The 26,449-nt window shown below is 34.5% G+C and overlaps 1 protein-coding gene across 1 annotated transcript in view; it reads left to right on the forward strand.

The window, feature by feature from the left end:
- NAALADL2 (N-acetylated alpha-linked acidic dipeptidase like 2) overlaps positions 1 to 13,070 on the forward strand; it is a 979,587-nt gene extending 966,517 nt beyond the window's left edge. The window contains exon 14 of the mRNA XM_051983192.1: positions 10,494 to 13,070. Within this exon, the coding sequence (XP_051839152.1) occupies positions 10,494 to 10,692 (199 nt within the window). The 3' untranslated portion in view covers positions 10,693 to 13,070. The remainder of the gene's footprint in view (positions 1 to 10,493) is intronic.
- Positions 13,071 to 26,449: the final 13,379 nt, after the last annotated feature.

Below are 26,449 nucleotides of genomic sequence, written 5' to 3' on the forward strand. Positions count from 1 at the left end.
TGGGAAGTCTGCACCATAGCCTGGGTATAAAAGGCACCTGTGTCCACTGTGGCACAGCGTCTTATGATCTCCTCTAAAGGAGCATCCCTGCGCAGTCCTAGTATAATTCTTCTGCAAACCTCATTAGCATTTTCCTTAGCAAGTTGCCTTATCAAAACATCTGTTATTGGATTTTCTCCATTTGTTCTTGTGATAGCTGTCTGCAAGCGTCCCACAAAGTCAGCAAAGGGTTCATTTGGCCCTTGTGTTATTTTTGTGAAGGCCCCCCTCTTGTCGTCTTTATTGTGGAGGGAAGCCCACGCTTTGATAGCATTAACAGCAATTTGCTCATATGCTGCTACAGAATAATTAATTTGTGCTGCGACATTTGCATAAGGACCTGTACCTGTAAGTAGGTCATAGGTGATTGCAGCATGAACTCCACTTTGACTATTTTGTTGGGCTTGTATCCTACAGAGCTCACTATATTCAGAAAGCCACAAGTAGTTTTGTCCAGGTTCTAGGCATATCTTTGCTATAGATTTCCAGTCATCAGGGGTCAAGATTTCAAAAGACAAATTTTGTAATAGCATCTTAACATAAGCTGATGTAGCCCCATAAAGAGTGCAAGCTTTTTTCAGGTCTTTGAGGATATCTATATCAAAAGGAGAGTATCTTCTACTTTCTTGACCTGAAGAATCAAACTGTTGAATAACTGGAAAAATGTGGTGTTGGATTTCCAATACATTTCTCCCTTCTTCTTTGGCCTTAATTAGTGCCTTTTGCAATCTACTCAAAGGAGCAGCTGGACGCTGTGGGGGAGGGGCTGGATGCTGGGGGGGAGGTGCTGGTGCTGTCACTGCCCCCCCCACTACCCCTCCTCCCTCCATCCCAGAGGGTGGAGTTGATGGAGGAGAGTCAATTACCTGCTCCTCAGGTGGGGCTAAAGCTGCCTCAGATTCACCCCGCCCTTGAGCCTCACTTAAGTCTTCATGCCCTGTGGGGATAAGGCCATTAATCTGTTCTTTGTCTTCCTCCTTTACCTCAGGCTTCCGCATTTGGCCATTCTTAGAGTTTTTTCCTTTTCTCCTAAAACTAGTACGGTATTTTAAGGCCATCTGTATCGTATTGTATAAATAGAATGCCTCGAAGGGAACTGACTGAGGGTTGTCAATGTTATAATCAGAGATCTGTTGACCAACCAATGCCCAGTTACCCAGAGAGATTTGCTCTTCCTCTAAGAACCCAGGGGAGGTAAGTTTTAATGTACTCAAAAGTTTAGCTGCGTGTTCCCAAGATACAACTAGCCCTTCCTCTTCTATCAGGTCACGCAGGCTTTTTATAACACCACTCCTGGGTGGGGCAGGGGTTGGGGGGTTTTGGGTGGGGGATGGAGAATCTTTACCTAGGATCTGTCCCATTTCAGCCAAAAAGTTACTGCTTTAGTCTTTAAGAAAATAAGTTCCCTGTTTGTCTTATACTCACCTAAGTTCCTGGTCACTGGAGACTTCTTCGGTGAAAGTAGGGTCCTTGGTTCCCACGCTTGGGCGCCAAATGTAATGACCGATTATTTAAAATCAGCTGGAATAAGGAATTCAGGTTAAGGGGAAAATCTTCAATATTTATTGAAGCGAAGAGGTGAATAAAGATTGCTATAGCAAATATAGGCAAGAAAGATTGCGATAGCAAATATAGGCAGTTGCGACAGGAAGCCAGCTAAGAGAGAGCGACGCGAGCCGAGGCAACCATGGAGGCAACTGTGTCGGCAACTGTGGCAATGGCCGTCCCAAAGGTCTCTCCTCCCCTTCCTTCTCCACTCCCCTGCCTCCACCCACCAAAATCGTCATTTCCTATACAACACATCAGGACTTGCACAAAGAGTGGGTGGGGGCCATTCTTTCTCCAAGCTTATCTATTAATAGAGTATGGTCCAATTACTATTTAGCCTCATGTGCTTGGGACCTCAGTGCATCAACTCAAGCCTCAGCCCATTACAGAAGGTGATAGCCAAATTAAAAAAAAAAACCTGGCGTTAGAACAAATACTCTGATTAGTATTAACAAAATAATGTGGTTGTTACAATTTTTGAGAGTTGGTCATAATTGACAGAAATATAGCTGGCCTTCCCTGCTTGAATTCAACATGTCTATCCCATCTAGTTTGAAAACCAGGAGTTATTGTTGTCAGCATGAGATATAATGCTTAGTAATTTAAGCTTGTAAAAGGTTGGCATCCCATCCACCTTTATGATAATGAAAATCTAAGTTTGAAAAGAAAAGTCATCATTTCCATCAATAATGTGAATATTCACATACATAGAAATGACTCCTAATAACTCTCGGTGCTTTTGTTTCCAAATTCATCTCTTCTATCTTTTTGCCTTAGTTGAATGGGAAAGATTTGTCAGTTATACAAAGATGCATCAATTCCCTCAATGGTGCTGCCTAAAGTTATTAATTAATTAGGTTTCCTAGTTTGGGGATGATCTTTTCAGGTCACAGTGAAGTGTCATTGAAATGGACCCATTAAAATGACTGATGGGTGTTGTAATTTCATTAGTGTCATCAATAATGTATTACATTTTCCTCTTAGTAGTCTCTTTCTGTTGTGTGTGGGTCAGATGAACTGGATGAATTACATTCATAAGCTCCAGATAGTTACAGATGATGGGAAAGATTTTACCAGATAGATTTGGGGCAGAGGGGAAGGGGGGAAGAATCAAGGCTGTTTTAAGTATGTTAGCTTACAAAAGTAATTTCAATTAAAAATATTTTAATTATGCCTGATGTGTATGCAAGCCCTTGGGAAGCCATGGTGACTTGTTGAAATGTGGATATGCTGCCAAGGTCCTACTAGTTCATTCTTTCTGCAGGAAAATGATCCTGATTTGGATTAAGGTTATATATATGAAAGGACAAAAATATTGTGGCAAGGAATCTATCACTCAGTTATCAGAGACAATATCTCAACATGAAATAACTTTGAATCCTTTTTTTCACTTTTGTATATCACTGATTTTGTATTATCTTCTTTATCCCAACCCCAGATATGCCCCTCTGCCAAACTCCCTAAATATTGTTGGAGGATCCCACTATCATCTTCGTCACGAAGGTTCATAACTATATACATATCCTATGATTTTCATTTAAAGACTTCATAATCCAATTCCGGTTTGCCTTTATAGCCAGCCTTGTGTTACATAACACCAAATTATTGTCTTGGCACTCCCATTTCCTGAAAGATAAATGTCAAACTCCCAAGTTTAGATGGTACTTTCTATTCTTTCCTTTCACTAATTTAATAGTCCAGTATAACTGAACTGCTTACTGTTCCTTGAACTTGACACTCCACCTTATTGCAACAGGACCTTCCATGTCTAGAATATAAGCTCTTGTCATTGTCTCAAAAATGCTTTTTCTTTTCCTTTTTTTCCTTCAAGGCTCAGCTTAAGAACTCTCTTTTCTGAAGGCTTCCTGATTTCCTAGCACTTGCTCTTGCTCTTTAGCTCCTCTTTTATCCTTATGCACTATCTGACTGCATATTCTGTATCTCCCCTTTTAAAGCTACAAATACTGATTTATTTTTGTTTTTATATGCCTATTACAGTACCTGGTATATGTAGCTATTGAGTCATTTAAGTCATGTCCATGGAGTTTTCTTTGCAAAAAAACTTGAGTGGTTGGCCATTTTCTCCTCTAACTCACTTTACAGATGAGCTACTAAGGCAAACCAAGTTAAATAACTTGCCCTCATTTTTACAGCTAGTGTCTGAGGTTAGATTTGAACTTCCCCTGACTTTAGGGCTGGCTCTCAATCCACTGCTCTACCTAGCTGCTTCTAGTATATAGTAAACACTTAATAAATGCTTGTTGTTAATCTCAATTGAACTGTTGAGCTTATATGACCCTATATAATTTTAAATAAATGTCTGATGCCTGGCTTTTGTGAATTTGGGTCTGACCCTGATTTGTAATTCCAGAGAAGGATAGACAGTACAGGAAAGAAAAGACACTTGGACATAAAAGCCCCATCCATACTGAAATCAAAACGCACTTAAAGTTTAGGTTCTATGCCATCAGCGATATTTACACAAGGCCACTGACTCAAATGTTTTGGTCAAAAATGCTGATCTGTACAGGAGCAAAAGACATGTTCAAGGGCAAGAATGTATTTATAAGTCTCCTAGGTTTCATATGGATCAACCTAAGGGTGGCTATAGTTAATACTGAGTGTTTAAATTTTAGCTGCATTATGTAGCCATCAATTCTCTTTACAAAGAGCTGCCCCAGTCAGTTTTGCTGAACTAGCTCAACTGTTCTATATACCATCCAATGAGAACTGAAGCCTCCAAATGAAATAAGAAGAAGAAAGAGGCCCACAAATGAGAATATGGGGGATGGGAAAGGGAGAGGATGCAAAAACTCCAAGGAGCAATTCAAATTGATTTGGTTGCTATAACATAGCTGACTTCTCCATATTTATTAAAGATGTTTTGGTGTTTTAACCCTTGAAGCAACAATTGCAACCTTTTTCCCCTTTCAAAAGATCTGGAGAGATCTCCTATATGCTAAAATTGGGATGATTAAATTTGGGGTGTTAATAAATAGATGTACTGAATTTTTTAAAATAAAAGCTTGCTGCATTAAATGGGATTTAGATCACTACCATCTTCCCTCAAACACAAAGCTGTGTGCAAAGTTGTAACGAGCAATCTTTGTGCCCAGTTTAATAAAACATGTCCAGGCATTCAACATAAAAGGTACTCTACAATATCACTGACTAGGCTAAGAGATGGTAGGAATACAGAGAGGAAGGAACATCTTTGAGGAATAACCCCTTCAAAAAGGAAATGTGTTTTTTGATCGTTTCTTATCTTTCCTCCTTCAATTGCATTTTTTCTTATACTACCTTTTTGGGAAAGTATATTGGATATTAGTACTTGCCTAGTGCTTTGATTCTTCCATTAAGAACATTTCTAAACTCTGAAAGGTAAGGAAAAATGGAACAATGAACTATTTTATGCCCAAGAGACTTTTGTAATTCTTCCAGTGGAAGGAAAGTTGGATAAGAATAAGAAATAAAATGATATAATAAATACAGAAATTCATTCTATATAACTAAAGAAGCAAAATAGCTTGTGGTATAGGGATAAGGAATTGGGAAAAAAATGAGATTCCTGAGGGAAAATCGTTAAACCAAATTACACTTGTCACAAAAATTTAGAGGATAGATATTTATGTGATTCCCTGGTTGTAATCAACGAATCACAATACATTAAGTGAGGTGATCTTTTTCACCATCATCATAGATCAGGGAGGATTAAATTATATCAACAACTGTCCAAAAGAATGGAATGAGGATGCAAGAAGCCCTGTCATTTGGAGTCATCAAGTTCCTTAGGTTTATGCTGATATTCACTCTGATTGGATAAAATGGAAATGATTATTTATCTTTTATAAGAGTTTATCACTAACCTACTCCTTGAATCACAGACCATATGGAAAATGTGTTTATCTCCTTGTAGAGTTTCACAACCCAAGCAAATGATCCATTTCTATTCACATGGCTTGTTTAGAGGCATTTAGAAAGTATGTTATTGGATTGTTTACTAGTTAGAGAAAGCACATTCTGGTTATTGCCCAAACCAGATCTGTTGACATTAGAGAAATAGATATGTATGTTTTTCTACTTGATCAAAACCACTGCTGAAGTTTTTGTTGCTTTGAGATCTCACCATTGTTCTTTTTTTCTTCTTTATCATCATTTTTCTCTAGAGCATTTCTAGCAATCAGACCTGAAAAATTCTACATAAATATACTACATCTGAACTCACGATTAAGTGAATTGACATTAAGGGACTAATTGTATAATCTTTATGAACATAGAATATTAATGTTGCCTTTTCATTAAATTGAATATTAATAATATTTAATAATCATATTATGCATACATAATTCTGTGTTCTATAGCTGCTATTAAATTCAATAGAAGTTGAAGAGATGGAAACATTCTTTGTATCATTCCTATGTTCATTGAATCTATCCCTGAAAGTGTCCTGATTGCAGTTCCGATCATTCTAATAGGGAGAATCATCCATTGATTTTCTTTGAGGTAACTATTCTGAGCTGAAGGGACAGAGAGCTTCTGTTGCAGTTTCTTAAACATTGTGCTATTGAAGTCAATGTTACATGAGAATTATTGACAGTAAAACTCTAAAAAGAGAAACAAGAGGGATCAAATTATAAACAATAACACTTCCAAATATGAAATAAGCTTAATATTTCTGTTTTATTCATTGAAACAAAAATAAGAGAAAGAAGTAGATGTTTATAAATAATATTCATTTAAAAGATTAAAATGTATTTAATGTTTTCTGACCTTTATATTAAGCCTTTAATCAACTCTTTGCCCCCACTTTCACATGATAAATCTTGTTTTCTCTGACTATAATACTTTTTGAGATGAAAACTTCCACAAGCCTATCCTTCCTTAATGGCCATTTCTCTATACATCATCCTTTCACCTATCATAAGATTCTGATGCTATTCACAGCAGCATGTCTCTTGCAATCATCTTTCTTTCATGAGAATACCCCTGGAATTTGGATTACCAATCTGAAGTTGCTACTAAATAGGTCAGAAAATTAGGTTACTAATGGAGTTTCTACACTACTCTTCTCTCTTTGATGTTATTTTCCTTCTATCAGATGTGTTCATCTCAAAACATTTAAGGGAACTCTTAAAAAAATTCATCCTTTTGATTTCTAATTTTAGTTCTCTGGTTTGTCATCAAAAAATTACAAGTTCCTTGAGTTAGCCTAATAAAGCCATTAGCTTTCTTTTATTTACTAGAGGACTTCACTTTAGGGATTTTTTTTGTTATTTTTATGAAAAAATTTGAAAAAAAATTTTCATTGATAATTTTGATCATGACAATGTGACTAATAATGGTTATTCAATTACTTTTACAACTGGAAAAAACATTCTGCAAGGATCTACCAAGGTACTTTATAAGTACTAGGTACTTACAAGATACAAGGTATCATGCTAGGTATTAAGCACACACACGCACGCACACACACACACACACACACACACACACACAAAACTGGAGTAGTGCCTATGTTCAAGTGTGCTTTTAGAAGAATAGTACATGAAGGTAGTTGAGTGAAACCAAAATAATGAAAAATAATTTGGAGGAGGGGAGAATACCATTATCTTGGAATAAGGGAAAGAAATCAGGAAGAATCTTAATTGTATGATAATGGATTTGTGATGTTAGTTAAATAACAAGGTTATTTAGTTTTAGACCTAAAAAAGACTTATAGAGTCACATTTTACCCACTCATTTTATTTTTGTTGTTATCTTTGCTATTAACAATAGCTAGCTTCATTGGATAAATGATGGACAGAAACAGCTACACCCAAAGAAGGAATACTGGGAAATGAATGTGAACTATTTGATTTTTGATTTTCTTCCTGAGTTATTTTTACCTTCTGAATCCAATTCTCCCTGTGCAGCGGGAGAACTGTTCGGTTCTGCAAAGTGTATTGTATCTAGGATATACTGCAACATATTTAACATATATAGGACTGCTTGCCATCTTGGGGGGGGGGAGAGGAGGGAGGGAGGGGAAAAAACGAAACATAAGTGATTTCAAGGGATAATGCTGTGTAAAAATTATCCTGGCATGGATTCTGTCAATACAAAGTTATTATTAAATAAAATTAAATTAAAAAAAAAAACAATAGCTAGCACTTCTACAGTGCTTCAAGGTTTTCAGAGCCCTTCACATATATTGGGCTCACTTGATCTTCACAACAGCCCAACTAAGTAAATATTATTATTATCTCAGTTTTATAGATAGTCAAATCCAAAGCTGAGAATGATTAAGTGATTTTTCCAGGGTCATGCAACTAGTAAGTATCTGAGGGAGGATTTGAAGTCAGGTGTACCTGACTCTGCAACCAGAACTTAATTTATTGTGCCACCTAACTGCCTTGCTTCTTTATAAATGAAATAAAAAATAACATTGGAGAAGATAAATGATTGCTCAAAGACATAACAATCAGCATCAGAATCCATTTGAAGCCTGCAGCCTATTCTATTGAAACATCTGCTCTGTGCCTCAGTTTCCTACCTTTAAAATTGAAACAATAAAGCCTATAGTAACTAGCACTCAAGGTTATTGTAAAATTCAAATATGGTCATGTGTGGAAATTGGCTTACAAATTTGAAAACCACCAAATAAATGATCCAGAACTTTATAGTTTGTGTTTTACACACATGGTTTCATCAGAAATTCAAAATAACTGTACAGAGTAAACACATATCTTCCATAACCAAGATTCAGAGAAAAATCTAAGCCTCCACCATGGTTTTGTTATTTCTTGATGTCCAGAAAAGAATTTAAACCCATATTTTCCCAATGCCAAGTCAAGCACATTACCCATTATTCCATAAGCCACATTCTATCATTAACTTCTCTGCCAGTTAATTAGAGAAGGTGGTTTAAGAATAAATTTCTTATTACAAGTGAACTTCACCTTTAAGATTGGTTGCAACTTGGGATAGAAAATGCCATCCTCATCCATAAAAAGAATTATGGAAGCTGAGTATGAATTAAAACATACATACTATTTCTACCTTTTTGTTTGTTTACTTGCTTGTTTTGTTCTCATGTCTTTTTCCCTTTTGGTCAGATTTTTCTTGCACATTACAAATGTAGAAATATGTTTAAAAGTATTGGATATTAAATTGCTGATTTGGAGAGCAGGGCGGTAATGGAGGGAGGGAGAAAAATTTGGAACACAAAATCTTAAAATAATGAATTTTGAAATGTATCTTTACATGTATTTGGAAAAATAAAATACTATTGAGGGGAAAAAAAAGAAAGAATGATAAGACTAGGTCTAAGACAAAAAAAAATAAAGGAAGAGAGGATAAGGGGATAACTCCAGGAACTTGGATAAGATCGCCCTTCGTATTTTAGTCCCCATATAGATGGCATGCTCTTGAGGGAGGAAGGAAGAGCTGGGATCCAACCCCTTCCCCAAATGCTGATGGAGAGCAAAGGTGCTCGCACTTTCCTGGAGTCAGACTTCATACTGTCTAAGGGACCAAAACTGATTTATCCCATCTCCTGAAGGAAATAGGATAGTGAAGACAGGGTAGAGAGTTATTATACCAGATGGATGGGCAGATTCTTCCCAAGAGTCAAATAGACACCAGCTGTAGTTCTGACATGCCCTAACTGGGTTTCCTCCCTTGCTCCTTAACTCGTAGGCTTTCTTAATTTGTATTATCTGTACAGTTGAGGACAGTTATGGTGCCTGGTGAGTGTTTTCTTTTTGTTGTTGTTGCTTTGGGAGCTCCATCTGGCTCCTTGTTTTATGTGTGCATCTAATATATGTCCTCAGGTCCTTGACTCCTCAGGGACCATATTTTCTGTCTTTGTATTTTACTTGGCTCAGAAAAAAAAGACCACCAAAGGTGAGATGAAGTGACCTGGGACTCTCAATGCCTTTAAAAATACTTTTAAATTGAATTGGGCACATGCATCAACCCTTTCCATAAGGGGGTCATACAGTGGATGCCAAATAAATACATATCAAATATTTGTAGTACAAATTATTAGGTGTCAAAGAGTATAAGGTAATGAGGGTTCCAACCAGGTTAGAGCAGGATGGAATTAGACAATTAAAAAAGTAATCAGTTTGGATCCTATTGACTCTTCCGTTCTGTTAGAATCTACATATTTATCAGAATCTCCCATCTTTCAAAGAACCAATATAACAAAGGAAAATCAATTAGGTCCAAATTTCTTTCTCTGTTATTTTGCCCTGGGTTCATTGATGTTTAAACTGATTTGTAGGTAAAAAAAAAAAGGTGAAATAATGTAATAATTAAAGACATTATACTTTTCTGCCAACAAGATTCCACCTGGTACTCCATGGGAAAATGTCCTAGACTATTTCAATAATACATTTGGCATATCCTTTTTAAAAAATCAGAATTGTGATTCCATTGGTGAGTAGTACTCCCCATAAGGAAGCTCTTTATAATCATTCAGCTTGTCAGGTACCAATCTGCAATTTATTGTCTTAAAGAGATGTTTAGAGACATTAATAAGTTAAGTAATTTGCTATTGGTTATATAACAGGTATATATCAGCAATTGAACTTGATGATAGGTCTTCTTCCAAAGTTATATCTCATTCACTACACCATACTGCCTTTTTTGGCATGATGGTGTATACTCTAACTTATTTGGATATGGAAAGGGAAGTGGGTGGGAAGTGGAGAGAGACAAATGGAAATAGTTTGAGGTTGATCTTGGCTCTGACCAATCATCTCAATGGAATAATTTAAGCCTAATTATATTTCTTTACTAAATGATATATGTGCCTTTTGAAGAAAAAAGCAATGATTACTTGATAAGATTTGGCTTTAATATTGAGAAATAAATTCTTGTTTTCTCCATAAAGAAGTTAAATGTTTTGTTTTTCTCTTCAGAAACATTCTATACAGGCTGGATGAGAAGACCCACCAGTTTTCCATACTCCATGAAGCTTGGGAACATGAAAAGTTACATCTGTCAAATGAGACCCTTCAAGTAGCACTGTCCAAGGTGCTGAATAGCATCAATTCAGCTCAGGTTTTCTTCAAAGCAGGACTTGATGTATTTGAGAGTGGCTTGTTGGGGAAGAACTGAGAAAATTATCAGCATTTTAAAAGAAAGTTTGTTTACAATTCAGCAAACAAAAGCTCTACTCTGACCAGGATTTCTGTGAGGTTGAAGGCTTTTTTTCAATAGGTTTTCAACTGTTGTCTAAAAGTACTATTATGTGTTTTAAAATGTATGTGAAAAAGAGCCTTTTGCACATTTACTATTTTTCATACACCTACATTTTGAAATGTGTAAGAGCAAGTTATAGGATTAACACTTAAGATTTATCTTTTAGAAAGAAATCTGCTGTATTTTTATATACATATTGAAAAAAATACTATGTTTTGGGGACTGAAGCCCAAAAAGTTCTGGACAATCTTTGCTCCTGTGGATGAAACATAGGAATGTTATTTATCTCCTACATGTAAGCACTATTAGTGACCCAGTTTCTAAAATAGAAATGGAGAATTGATAAAGTTGCAGTTTAATTTCAATGGTAAGTGTTTTTTATGAAGAATTCAGCTGTTTCAACTGAGTGACCAGTTGACCAAAAACTCCTTTGAATGTTTCTGTTTGTGAAATGAAGTGCCTGATTTTAACACAACTAGATGTAGTAATACACTGGTTACAAAAATAAAGTTTTCAAGTGTTACCAATCAAAGAGCCATAAACAGTCTAGGGAAACTCTTAAGGTATATCTGCACAGAACAATTTAAATGCAAATTTTCCCTAATAAGATACATAGTAAAGCTTTGAATCTTCACATTTTTTCTCAGTCGAGTTTGTAAGAATGTAAGGAAAGGCACAAATCTCTGAAACAGAAGAATATATGGGGATGCTGGACGAAACCATTGTTACCTCGGGCTCCCTTTAAAAAGGACTCATTACTCAGTGTTCTTCTTATTTGTAGCTTGAGCAACCTTGTTGTGAGGCATTTTCCCAAACAAGTCAAAAGTACTTTTATAGAAATGAAGACCAAGTTTCTTTTGGAAAACATAAATATTTTAGAAAGAAGAAAGTTCCTTTTTCCATCACTAAAGAAAAGTGGATTTTGGGGGATGAACATGATTGCTCTGACCCAGTGAAAATTTTATTAATTTTTAATGAAGGAAATTTTAGTAATGGTTCCTCCAACCTTATCTGACCTTCTTAATGGTAGCAATAGGTGTTGATGACATCAAACGTGACTTTGGACAGGAGAATGTAATTTAGGGTACAGTGGTTCTGGTACTGGCTCACTGTGGGAAAAGGGTAAGTTTTATAGATAGGCTTTATCTTTCCTCTCCCACATCCTCTCACCCTTTTAGAGCAACTTCCACTTTGAACTACTGTAGGAAAAGCAATTTTGTAGACTAGATCTGGCTATAGATGAACATAACAACTCCTAAATCCACTATTCTCCATAATCTTCTATCACGTAACATTTTAAACCTCTACAGTATTCTCTTAGTCTATTTGAAAAATGTATTTCTGATATCAGATAAACTGATTCCATTTGAAAACCTATTTTCAGACTATTTCTTGTCAATTTCTTATGCCTAATGAAACACCCTTGTTTCACATGTCACTTCATATCAGATATCCAACCCTCAGATTTACTAGTTTAGCATTTGGTTGATGCCATGTTCTTGAAAGCCTATAGGTTTTGATTTCCTAGTCTTTTATTTCTATTTTTCCATATTTTTAGGTTAAAAAATCACTAGGAAAAGATAATAGTCTGAATTACAGGTAAAAATGTGAAGAAAAGTTAATTATTATTGATTGATTCAATGATAGGAATCAAAATGTCATTTCCACAGTCTTTATATGATGAAAAAAAATTTCAACAAACATTTACTAAAAGCATACTATGTTCAAATAAATGATACTCAAAGACAAAAGGGAATAATTCCTATCTTTAAGGAGCCTTTATTTTAGAGTCTACTGGGAAACTACAGAATTTGAGGCAGTTAGTTGAAGAATTCAGTCCTTAAAGGGCAATTGCAATAAAAATTATCTCAGTAAATCCATTTTATTTTAAGAATTACTTCCTCCTTGCAAAGTATTTTCTAAATGTTTTCCTTCTGAAATATTTGTTTCTGCCATATTGGAGGAGTTTTCCATATGGAAGACCTAGAGGCTTGCCAAGGCAGGTTCCCTCCTTATATTATCTTCAGTTCCTTTACTTGTTCTTCCAAGATAAACATTACAGCACAAGGGGAGACACAAGCTCAGGACACCTGGGGCCAAACAGTGTAGAACATTTTAGAAACACTCTCTTTGTGCAGGTATTTCTTAAATATTTAATCAGGTTTCAAGGCAAACCTTCCTAGTCTTTCTATAGAGAAGCAGTTTTTTGTTTGTTTTGTTTTCATTTTGTATTTCAGATTGAAAATCTCTCCCATTCCTGACTTATCTCTAAATAAATGTGTTAATCCTTTAAAGCATCTCCAGATCTACTTTTTAAAAATAACAGTCAGTTATTCCTTTAAATCAAATGAGGCACAGACAGAATAATCTGGAGATAACCTATATTATCCTTCAAATTTTTATAGTGTTCAGTATTTGAATGTGGGCCGTTAATTATGAATGGCGAGCGTGATTTTTATTGGTCCATTTAAGAGAATTCATGAAGAAACTTAACTGTGATTAAACCAGATGCCAAACTGTTATATGAAATCTATAATAGATCTTTCTTTAAGTATAACAAACCTTGTAACTACCAGTGTTATTGCCATGCCATGCTCAGGGGTCTACCAATTTGTTTTCATTTGATCTTCTGTGTGTCTGTATGTATATATGTGTATGCATGAATGTGTGTGTGTGTGTGTGTGTGTGTGTGTGTGTGTGTGTATCCCTGCAGAAATGAGAGGATTGATAATTTGGACACATTAGGAAAATAATAGGAATCATATTTTTCCCATTGACTGGAAATGTCTCTAATCTCTAAAAATACATTAAATTTTTCTCTCACCTTAACTCTGAGATAGCGTGGGCTCCAAGCATAATTCCATTAATTTAGCCACACAAAGACATTAGAATTTTGTAAGGTGGATTTTGTAAGGTGTAAAGTATATATCTGTGCCTTGAGTCATCAGTTCTAGTTCTAAAATGATTTGCAATGCAGTCTCTGCTCCAATCCCCTTTGTTTAAGTAAGATGTAACCCTATTTTTACAAATGAGACAACTGAGTCCAGAGAGATAGATTTGTTGAGTCATAAACTTGTAGTGAAATCTAGAATTCAGATCTTCTACTTCTCATGCTATTTTATCTCCCAGAGAACCAAAGGATATCTCCCCCCCCCAACCATTAGAGTTCTTTATCTTTGAGTATTCAGTCATTCCACAGCTGCTGAGCACAGCTGGGCTGCTGCTTCAGATAGTGGCAAGTTCCTTGTCTGTCTTAGCCAAGCACTAACATAGCTACCTCCAGAGAATTCAGATGAGGGACATGTAAAAGACATATGCTAAGAAGGACATATTACTACTGCCCTACCAACTAGGAAGGGGAAAATTGAGCTAAGGACTTTCATGTTAGAGCAAGTTGGCTCAATATTATCATGACCATCTAAATTACTTTTGGTTCACATCCTTATGCATGTATTATTTAGTGACATAGGTAAGAGAGTTACACTGCTAGAATATCAAACAGGACTCAAGGCTTTGGAGCTGACACATTCTTAATGGCAACACATTAGATTGAAAAGAATAATGGGCATAGTTAGCCAAGGACTATTTTTAGTCCAATCTTTCCAATATGATCACCACCCAAAGTTATCAAAAAGCAAAGAAAAGAGGTAGCTCCCATATTCTTGGTACTTGATTACAACAGATAAATAATGAATTTTCAGCTTCTCCATACTCAGACACATAGCAATTCACAGATTTAGATACTAGCAAATAGATGTTCCTCTAACTGCTCAAATGCCACAGTTACAAAGAATAGGATGAAAAAGAGGAAGCAAGCAGTCACAAAATATCCCCATACAATGTTGACTGATCCAAAGATACATAAGTGTGGTGACCTAAAAGTTTCTGATGGAATCTCAGAAAAGAGATTTCCAGCCCTAGTTTTATAACCCAATAGTCATGTGCTCCTGGAGACCTGTGTTCTCCTTAATGTGGGATTTCCTTTTAATGATATAGATCATAACCAATCCATACCAGCTATCCTCTGCAACTCTGATTCATGTCTTCCCATCTGTTCACCACTAGCAGTCCACTCAATATGTCAAACCATTTGTTCTTTTGCAGATATCAAAGGAGTGGTAGTTCAAGAATAGTCCATCAATTATCTTCTGCTCTGGTTGTATAACCAGTCTATCTTCTTTTTTGCTCTTACTTTTTTTTAATAGTGTTTTATTTCAGTCCTCTATAGTTTCCTATTTGTGATAACCCACATATGCCCTTTTATTGTTCTTTGAATGATACTCCTTTTCACTTATCCAGAGTTCATATTGTTTCATGATTCTTAGAACTATGAATTGAAGTTTTTGCAACATTTTTCCACATCCCTGGAAGGCACAAACATTTTGATCTCCTTTAATGTTTGATATAAATTTATGTCCATCTTGTTGTTATTATTGTTTAAAAGGGGTATCTTTTATACTGACCATTTAGTTAGAAGATAAGCCTGGAGGCCAAAGAATGGATTTAATTTTGCCACAATTCATATTCAGAACAGATTGTAACCAAACCAATAGTCACTGTTTTCAATTTTTCATCTTTAACAAAAACCCATGAAGACATTATTTATAATAAAAAAATCTTCAAATCATAAAAACATTTTGGCCTAAAATTCCATTTTACCTTGAAATAATTAGAAGTTAAACTTCTGCCTCAGTGTACAATATTATAATCTCACATGGCTCAGCATAATTATTTGCTTCTGAGTTTTGAGATCTACAGCATGATCAGGATAAGGTGAAATCACCCACCTCTAATTCATTGATACATGCCAAAGGTCTTGCCTTAGTAGGTGATTTTTGTGAGTTGTGATTAAAAACAAAATCAGAATCTGTCACCCAGCCCTTTAGAGAGAAGGAAGCACTACACTTAGGTAGCTGGATTAGATCATCAATGACAGATTAGGACTTGAAGCTCTTCCAGTGTGGTGACACCAGCCAGAACTTGTATTCCAAGGTCATTGTTTTGAATAATGCAGGGTCACCTCTGTGCCATCATTAGGCACTAGAAGGCTTTATAGTAGGCATCAATATATTACTGTGACCAATTTTTAAATGCTTCAGTCATACATTCAATAACAATAAGAAATGGACTTAAAATGACCATCACATGAAATATGATTAAAGGGAGAAAAACTTTACTTTGATACAGAATCATAGAATATCGGAATTGGAGGGAATCACAAAAATCAGTCAATCCAATTCAGACTTGTAATCTGAAATCCCTTCTACAACCTCTCTGAAAAGTGTGTATTCATTCATCCTTAGAATACTTTCTATGATGGGGAATTCATTATCTACCAAGTGAAATCATTCCATATTCAGACAACTTATTTTTAGGAGGTTTAATTAATCAATCAAGTATGTATTAAGGACCTATTGTTTGTAGATTTGGTGATCTTTCCTTTATAGAGTACACTGAAACAAGCAAAAAAAAAAGGGGGGTGGAGGGAAGGGACAGAATGGTACAATGGCTAAAAGCCACTAAATTGTAAGTCAGAAGACCTGGATTCAGATTCTACTTCTGCTACATATTATGTGTGTGACGTTGTGCAAGTCACTCAATTTACATGTCCCTGCATTTCATTTTCTGTAAAATGAAAGACAAGGACAAAGGCTCTCAAGTCTCATCCAGCTCTAAATCTATAATTCTATGATCTTGTGAACTTTGTTTCGTCATATTGTGGCACATAGAGGAGGAAAACTGAAGCAACTAATGGGGAGAACAAACATCAAGCCAGCTGTAAAAGTGAATCTGTGTTTATTGCAGCAATCGAAATTGCAAGCTTTATAAAAGGTTCATCAGAATCTACTATTTTGAAGGCTCTGGAAAACCTTCACACAGAGTTCTAAGCACCCCATTAAGTACAAATGCATTTCAGTTAAGTATCTTGTGTATATGTAATTGAGAATTTCAATTGGCATGAATTTGAATAAAGAATAGTAACAAAAGGACAGAAAAAGAAAAATCCAGGCTTTTCAGCCATCCCTGGTCATCTTAAAGCACGCTTTTCCCCTCTGTGGTCTTTCTATTGCTTCCCTTTTATCCTCTCTCTGTGGATTCTATTATACCACATTTATACATGCATATATAACACATTTATATAAAATTGTATGTATGCATATTTTGTACATTACATGTACATGTTTGCAGACATGCATGCATTTATTTTGCAGGATGCAATTTTGGCATCTTAATAATTAATTGATCTCATACCCAGCCCAAATGTATTGTCCCTGCTCTCATTCATGCGTATCCATTCAATGAAAAAAATTGTTATATTACATATTTTTTCAACTGCTTTTTTCTGTCAGTCGCAACTCCATTTGGAAGGTCAGAGCTCCTTTACTGTAAATCATGAGTATATCCTGTACTTCTCAAAAGAAGAGATATTCATTCTATTATTGGATTGGAGAATATAACTGAATACTCTTAACTTAGTGGGTAATAAAATCAATTTAGGGAATGATTCAAGGAAGAAATGCTTCAGGTAAAGTTTGGTGTCAAGTGCATTTTGTGGTAGGATGGGAAGCTCAATTATCCAAATAAATACAGGAAAATGGATCATACAATCAATCAACAGGCATTTATTAAGCTGGAAGCACAAAGATAAAAATTAAACAGTTCCAGTCCTCAAGGAGCTTACATTCTATCATTCTGTTTATTGCCAACAGTAAATGTAGGCAGTAAAGATGGAGATAGGTGAACTTTATGTGTGATCAGGAGTTGCAATTCTGTAAAGAAGTAATAGAAAGAAGCTGGTTGGATAAACAGATGACTTGACTCTACAACTTGCTACTTGGGTGACTTAGATGAAGTCACTTCCTTTCTCTACACATTAGTTTCCTCATCAATCTAATAAGATGGGGTAGACCAGATGACCTCTAGGATCCCTTTCACATCTATTTGAGATTTCCCTGGAAAACAATGGAGTTCATGAGAGACTATATTCATAAGTTAATAGCATTCAGTCCAAGCCATATGATGACTTAACCTAACAAACACCTAGAGAAACCTTTCTTTTAGGGCCGCTGAATCTTTTTTGCTGGGACTAATTAAGATATACCCTCTCAATTCCCTGAGGATCACACTGATGCCTATTGTAAGTTATAAGTCATAGGCTATATTCCAGCAAGCTCAAGAGATTAATATCCAGCTATTATTATGAATTATTCTGTTGTGTTGAGTTAATGTGACTCTTTTGTTCTAATTAAAGGACCAACTTGGCATCTGAATAGAAGCTTAGCCAGTACAGTTAAAGTCCTGTGTTAATGAACTACATATTTTTTTCAATTAAAATGCCTAATTAGTTTATTATCTAGCAGGCTTAGTAAATAAGAATGCTCAGCTACTTCAAGAAAACCCTTTCAATCCATCTTTATGCAGATAGCCAATAGCCCCAGTGTCTTTTTATTCTAATTGAAATTTTGGTCTCATTTGCTAGTGCCATTTTTGTTATTTCCTATGTATCTTCTAGATGAGCAACTCAGGATAAAAGGATGTTTTGCTGAAGCTTTCTCAATAAAAGAATGGTCTTTTTCAGGTTATCAAATTTGGGGGATGTTTTTATTCCAGTGTTTTTGAAATTATTGGGGAAAGGAGTATGGTATAGAGAGGAGGCATTAATTCTGGAGTCAGTGATGCCTTGGAATCAAATCCTAGTTCTGTCATTTCCCACTATGTGACCTTGAGTAGTCATCATTTAATCTCTTTGGCACTCAACTTATTCATTTGCAAAATTAAAAGAGTTGGAATTGATGAACTTTAAATTTTCTCCCAGTCCTGCACCCATGATCCTCTCTTTCATAGGGAAGCTCTATACTAATATATTTAAAAGTGGTTCACCTACTCACCCCTAAAGAGATTATAAATCATTTCTGTTGAGAGGTCCCGGTAGATTTCTCTTCATTCACTGGATATTCATGTGTGATGGACAAAGGTTTAATAATAATTGTGCCCAAAGCTCCAAGCTTCCCCAGTGAGCTCTTATAGAGAATATATGTGGGTTTATTTTTAAAACAATGGAAAAATCCTCCATAGTATTTGTCTGTGCTTGTTTTTTAAAGGCAGCTTGGCAAACTAAAGGAAAGCCCATGATGTGGACAGTTGCTTTTTGAGATTTTGTTTGCAATGGTGATTTAAGCCTTTTTTCCTGATTATTTGAATCATATATGTAAAACCATCATTAAAAGCTATGATTTAAACTTGAGAACATGAGAAAGCACCCAACAGGATGATAATCCACAACATAGTATAATAGTACACCAAAAAAGGGAGGAAATCATTACAATATTAGCCAAAGAAAATCCAAGCCCTATATCTCTTCATTCAGGTTAAATTCAGTTTCTTAAAATCCTTCAGAGAGGTGTCAACATCTTTTCTTTGTGCATGAATTTCTTAATATTGAACCCTGCTTTTAAAAAAAACAATATAGGTGAGAAATGGGGTATCATTTCATATTTATAGTTTTTCATTAGTCATTATTGGCAGTGTCTAAAATGGGCATAGACCTACATAAACTGATAGTTAAGTAGGTGCTGCTGAACATCTCGTTAAAATTCAGGAGTTTAGAAATAAACTGTTATAATTTGTCCATAATCTCTTACCATTCACTATTACAAATTTAAAGAAAAAACAAATAATATGATCGATGGAGCAGTGAAATGAATTCTTGTTTTCTACTCCAAGTAGAGGAGAAATTCTACTTTTTACATCTAGCTCCTATGACAACCTGTGGCCTACCTGGAAAAGTACTCTGAAGCTTAAAATATAGAGAAAATGTGAGTAGGATGTCCCATCCAGGTAGATGATAGGAATGAATATGTTATACTTCAATCACATAATGATTTGCACACAATGAAAAAAAAAAGTAATAAATGAAGGCATAGTATTTTCCTATACATAGGATATTGATTCAGAAATCAAAAGTATATATGTACAATGTAATGACAATGTTTAAAATAAGCTTTTTAAAAAAATAAATGGAGAAAAAATATCACCAGTGTGCATGTGTGTGTTTTTTTCTGACATGGTATCATCCTCTTATTTTATGCATAAGCTAAAATATCAATTAGAGTTTAAGATGAAGATTGTTCTTATTGAGAAAATGAAAATATGCTACTACGAAGAATAACCACTTAAATGGTTGTAGAGTTTGCAAAAACTTTTATATTCATTGTCTCATTTGGGCATCAAAACAACTTTGTAAGGTAGGTGCTGCAAGTATTATGATACACATTTCATAGATGAGAAAACCAAAGCTCTGAATTTAAATGATTTGGTCAGAAAAATTAAAACCCAGATCTTCTCAAATCTGAGCCAGACCACCATTTACTGTGATCTTGATTTAAATGGAGGAGGAAAGATATATCAGCAATGGATTCATTTCTCGCCCCAAGTTTTTTCTTTATTGCCTCACAGCAGTCTATAAATGACTTGGAATGATAAAAGTCTTTGTTCATAAAGCATATGTTTTAGATGGTTATACTACTGTGATTTTGAGTACCAATTCTGTGACATACTATATTTTTGTTTCCTAAGATCCAAGGCTCAGTTCTGAGGGGCACACTGCCATGTTGGTCACAGGTAGCCAATTTAGGTGATGAATTTTTTGACCACACTATTCTCAAAGACCATCTACTATATAGCAGAAGAGTTGATATCAACTGAGGTGTAAAGTGTGTCTGCATGGGTGAAATCACAGGTCCTTGGAGGATGAATGAAGAAAAGCCAGTTCGTTGGAAATAAAGAACCTATATCTTGCTAACAGTTGCTTTTGTTGTTGTTATTGGGTTTTATTTTTTTTTGCACAAGTGAGGTAAGGACTCGGGTTGCTAATAACTTCTAATAATTATTAAAATTCAGTGCTCTTACTTGTCATCTTTTTACCGGTTCCTTCATATCCAGTTGTTCTGAAATAGGGAAATGGAGAACAGTTTTTGACTTTACTTGTCTCATCCCCACCTTCTCCTAGCTTCCTGAAAATAACACACAATGGAATAATTATCAAAGTTGTGAATGAATTTAAGAAGAAAACTTAGAATTTTAGGGGACAGAGTAGCAAACCATACCTTAACAAGCAAGACTATTAGGTCAATTTGCATAAGATGAAATGCAATGAAGATAAATAATATGCTTCCCCCCAAAAAAAATCCATTTTAGAAATACAGAATATCTTGGAATGGAGTAATAGCACTTTATTTGACAAAATATCAGTGTCACTGACACTTGACAAAGTCAGTATCAGCAATATCATATGGTTATCAAAATGACCAACTCATATTTGGATTGTGGTAAGTGAATCAGAATAAAATCACAGACCTGCTTTATGTTGCGTTGATCTTAACAAATCTAGGGTATTGTGATTGGTTCTAGGTAATATGTTTATGAAAGATAATGATAAGCTGGACATAGATGAAGACACAAAGATAAGTGAATAGATAGACATTAAATAGTGTGCCTAGGACTGTACTATGTATTGAGTCAATGAAAACAAAAATCACTAATAAGGTAGATCAACTGGAGAATGGCTAAACAAATTGTGTTATATGAGTGCAATAAAAATATTTCTATGCTGTCAGAAATGATGACTATGAATACAGAGAAGCAGGGAAAGATTTACAAGATCTGATGCTCAATAAGTAAGCAGAGCCAAGAAAGCAATATAAACAATGTCTACAGCAATGTAAACAGAACAATCACAAAATAATCAAAAGTGAATATTGCAAAATTACAAAGAAAGAAGCATGGCCAGAAAGAAGAAAAATGAGAAGACATCCTCATGCTGCTTCTTTGCTGAGCTGAGAAGTTCATGATACATTGCATGCATTCTCTTTTTCTAAGGTATTTCTCTTCATTTTTCTTCATCTTTTTCTTTAAACATGTTATTTGTTATATGGGGTGGCTTGTAGGTGGGGGATGAAGAAAGAAAGATACTTGGAGAAATTCTGGTGACACAAAAAGCAAAAATAAAATAGCAATAACATTAATTTACAAATTAAAAACAAACAATATGATTCCTACCATCGAGGGATTTAAATTTAAACATAAAGGGAAAGAGAAATAAGACACTGTATAGAGATAGCTAGGGAAATGGTATATAGGCCTATTGCTGACATGGTAAGATGAGGGGGAAAACTTACCTATCAAGATCATTGGATCCAGGTTTGGTGTCTAAAAGTGAGTATGATGACCAGAAAGTAGACAGCATGAAAGAAAATGCTTAGGAAGTGTCCTGAAGGTTTGATTCCTGGCAAGAGAAGTCTTAGAAAGCCTCAAGTAGCTATCTCCAAGAATTAAGACCATGTAAAAGACACTTTTCTTTTCTACTTGTCCCCATTAGGCCCATGTAAAAGACACTTTTTTCTACTTGTCCACAGAGGGCAGAACTAGGAGTGGTGAGTGAAAGTTAAAAGGAGATTGAGATTTGATAGAAAAAAAAAAAAAAAAAAAAGCTTTGTCATATTGGAAGTGATTAAAATGGAACTAGATCCCTAGTATGATAGTGGTCTCTCCCTCACTGGACACAAATTTTCCCATTCAATAGTCATCTTTACTTTCCAACTACATGTAAAGATAGTTTGCAACATTCATTTTTATGCAATTTTGTTTTTCTCTCCCTTACTTCCCTGCTTCCTCCCCAAAATGGCAAATAATCTGATATAGGTTAAACAAGTACAATTCTATTAAACTTATTTCCATATTAGTTATGTTGTGAAAGAAGAAACAGAACAAAAGGGAAAACCCATGAGAACAAAAAAACAAACAAAAAGTGAAAAAAATTTTCTTTCTCTGAATGTGGATAGTATTGTTGAGAAGTGGTAAGTCTATCAAAGTTGGTCATCGCACAATGTTGCTGTTACTGTGTACATGCTCCCGTGGTTCTTGTCATTTCACTCAGCATTAGTTCATGTAAGTCTTCCCAGATTTTTCTGAAATCTACCTGTTCATCATTTATTATAGCAAAATACTATTCCGTTACATCCATATATGACAATTTGTTCAGCCATTCCTCAATTGATGGGTATCCCCTCGATTTCTAATCCTTTGCTACCACAAAAAGAACTGTTATAAATATTTTTTGTACATGTGGATCCTTTATGATCTCTAAGGTTACAGACCTAGGAGTGGTATTACTAGGCCCTTTGGACATGGTTCCAAATTGTTCTCCAGAATAGTTGGATCAATTCACAACTCTAACAATCAAGCATCAGTGTCCAATTTTTCCACTTATTCTCCAATATTTAGCATTTTCCTTTTCTCTCATATTAGCCAATCTGATAGGTGTGAAGTGTTTTAATTTACATTTCTATAATCAATAGTGATGTCTTAAATAACAAGTTGGATATTCATTTGGCAGATTTTTTTTAAAGAAATGAAATTATAAAAAAAAATTTAAAGAATATTTAAAAAATAAATCATATTAAAGGCAGGGGGGATTACCTTCAGAACACTACAAGAAAAATATATGGAGCACAATAACCCTCTATCAACATTTGTTAATAATTTAAGGAAGGTAGTTGGAAATTATCTGCAAAAATAGAAAAAGTGAATTTCTTAAATCAAACTAATACTACTCTGATCCCTAAGACAGGCATTATTGACAACAACAAAAAAGTTATTTATAATAGATGAAGACTGGGAGATTTTCCAAAGAGAGTGGGGTAAAAACAACAATAACAAAAACGACCGAGATACTGTGTCCATAATCTGAATTTTAAGGAAATAACCAAAAAAGGCAGGGGGGGGAATTATATCTATTTCCAGATGAAGTGATGATTCTAGTTAGAAAAATTTTTACAGATGAGGAAACTGAGCCAACGGGGTTAAGTGATTTGTTCAGGATGACACTGCTAATAAGTATCTGAGAAAAATGAGTATTCCTGATTTCATGGCCAGCACACTCCCCACCCATATCACTTAACTCTCCCCATATCACATTAAGGATCCAAGAAAAATAATGTTTTAATAGCTTAAATAAAGTATTATGATGCAAAATAAATCCATTGACATAATAATCTTTTAGGTATATTACTTATAAACACATGAGAAAGAGATAAGGAAAATTCCATTTGACATAAATGCATTAAATATCTGGGATTTAACTTACCAAGGCACATAGGACTTAAATTCAATTATAATTCTTGTAGAAATCAAAGAAGACCTAAATAACTGGAGAGATTTTCAGTGTTCTTATCTCAGTTGCTCCAGGATAGAAAATAAAAATGACTAACCAAATTACTGGACAAATATAATGTTATACCTGTCACATTACAAATGTGATTCTTTATAGAATAAAACAAAATATAAAATTTCACTTAAAAATAAAAATTCAATAAAGGAGAGGAAGAGGTAGGAAAGAATGAGTCTTGGTGTGTTGCTTAATGTCAAATTCTACCAAATCTACTAATATTATCTACTAATTATCTATTGATAATTCTACCAAATCACCTGGTCCTGGACACATTTATTTTAAATTAAAGTAGATCAGTGATCTATATTTGATTAATAAGACTTAGAAATGAATGCACATTTAATAAACTAAAAAACTCAAAATTCTGGTGAGGGGACTCTTTGCTAAGAATTGCTGAAAAATCTGGGAAACAATCTGTTAAATATAGGTTTAGATCAAAATCTTATGCTACCTATCCCATTAAGTGAAAAATAGAAAATAATCTAAATATAAAAAGTCAGGTCTTAAAAAGATTTAAGGAAAATGAAAGCTTATTTCTTTGGCAACAATGGAAAAGGAAAAAAAAAACATAATGACACAAGAAGAGACAATAAAAAAACAAAATAGAAATGACACTTTTATAAAATAAAATCAATGCAACTAAAAATAGAAGAAATTATATAAATATAAAATATTTACATTAAAATATGATTAAAAGTCTTGCATTCAAGATATAATTTTTTAAATAGGTAATAAAATTTCAAAAACATTGTTGGAGAGATTGTGGGAAAACTGGCATACCAATTCACTGTTGGGCTATCTGTAAATTAGTTTGTTATTTTCTGGAAAATAATTTGCATTCATATGAAACAATTGCTAAATTTTTCATAGTCTTTGAACTAGAGATTCAATTACTAAAATATGGAGACTATGCGCAAATTGAATTATTGATAATAAGAAAACTTTTTGTTAAAGACTAGGTCTCCTTATATTGTCTATATTGGAAATTCAGGGTTTACTCAGGCTATCAATTAGCATAGTTTCTTAGAACTACTCTGCTTCTTACCTGGGCTGTCTCACTCTTCCTTGGCCCATCTAGGGGCTTTTCACTCCTATAGGATCACCATATTAAGACCAAATTTAATGTAGGGATCCAATCTTTGTAGCACAGTCCCAGTCAGAGGCCTCAAAATTCAAGATTCACCAGTTTCAACCTTCTGGGAAGCTGGGATTATAAGAACATGCTACCATACCTGGTAAAAAGACATTTTTTAAAATATTCATATGAACAGCATATGTGACAAAAACTAAAATAGCACATGTATGTGTGTCTATCTATCTTCAGTCAATAATTCATAAATGGTTGGACAAATTATAATATATTAAAGTAATTATTTTAATGAATTAACAAATAAAAATATTTATTAAACAATTATCATGTGCCAACCACTGTGTTAAATTCTGAGAAAACATTGTAAAGAATGAAAAATATGAAAAATTCAGAGAAGTTAAAAAATAATATCATCTAATGTGAAGAAAGCAGAATTTTAAAAAGCTAAATATAGCCTGAGACAATGTAAATATAGTTGACATTAGACAATAAAATTTTAGTGAAATACAGTAGAATACAAAGTTATACTATCAAGTGAAGTCTCTCATCCTTTCTTTTAATTAATGATCTGACAGTTTTTAGAATAGATCTTTGTAAAAGATTTTGTGTATCTGTTGGAAAGTTTCTATTATATTCAAATGCATAAATAATTTATTTTTGAACAGAACAGGTCATGCCAAATGAACCTGATTTCATTTTTGACAGTTACTAGATGACTAAATTAGGAGAATTCCTTGGGGGAAATATTTTTACTTTTATTTGATATTTGAAATAAATATCCATTTCTAAAAGTGATTCTATTTAATCATTAGATTAGAATTGGAGTGCTACTCAGTAGCATTTAACATTTTGTGTATGGTGAGGGAAAACAAAATCAGGGAAGACTGGAATTGATAATTAGAGAAAGTCACCCCAAATCCTCAAAGTATCCTTGTGACACAGACATATAGACAACTTGGATCTGGGGGAGCATGGTGAAAAATACGTGTTATAGGGCTACAGAGAAGGGGAAAATCCTGTTTTTAAAACGAATTGTCTATTACAGATAGTACTGGATTCCCTCTCCCTTAGGGTCATTAGACAGACTTTATTGGAGATATTGAAAAGGAGAACTTTTTTCAAGTATTTAGATCTTGGATTCTATGGTCCCACATAATGCTGACTGTGATTCTGGGTAATGAACAGAATAAAAGCTCAGTAAATATTTGAGAAGTAGATGAATAAGTTTGCACACATTCAGATGAATTCATTGCTTCTTTAAAACTTAAAGAAAGAACTGATCGTGGCACCCTTTAGTCAAATAGTCTTGTTTATATTTGTTCAGATTATTAGACTATATAATGAAAAAAAAGCCA

Source organism: Antechinus flavipes, chromosome 3, assembly GCF_016432865.1.
Source record: "Antechinus flavipes isolate AdamAnt ecotype Samford, QLD, Australia chromosome 3, AdamAnt_v2, whole genome shotgun sequence".
Lineage (NCBI taxonomy): Eukaryota > Metazoa > Chordata > Mammalia > Dasyuromorphia > Dasyuridae > Antechinus > Antechinus flavipes.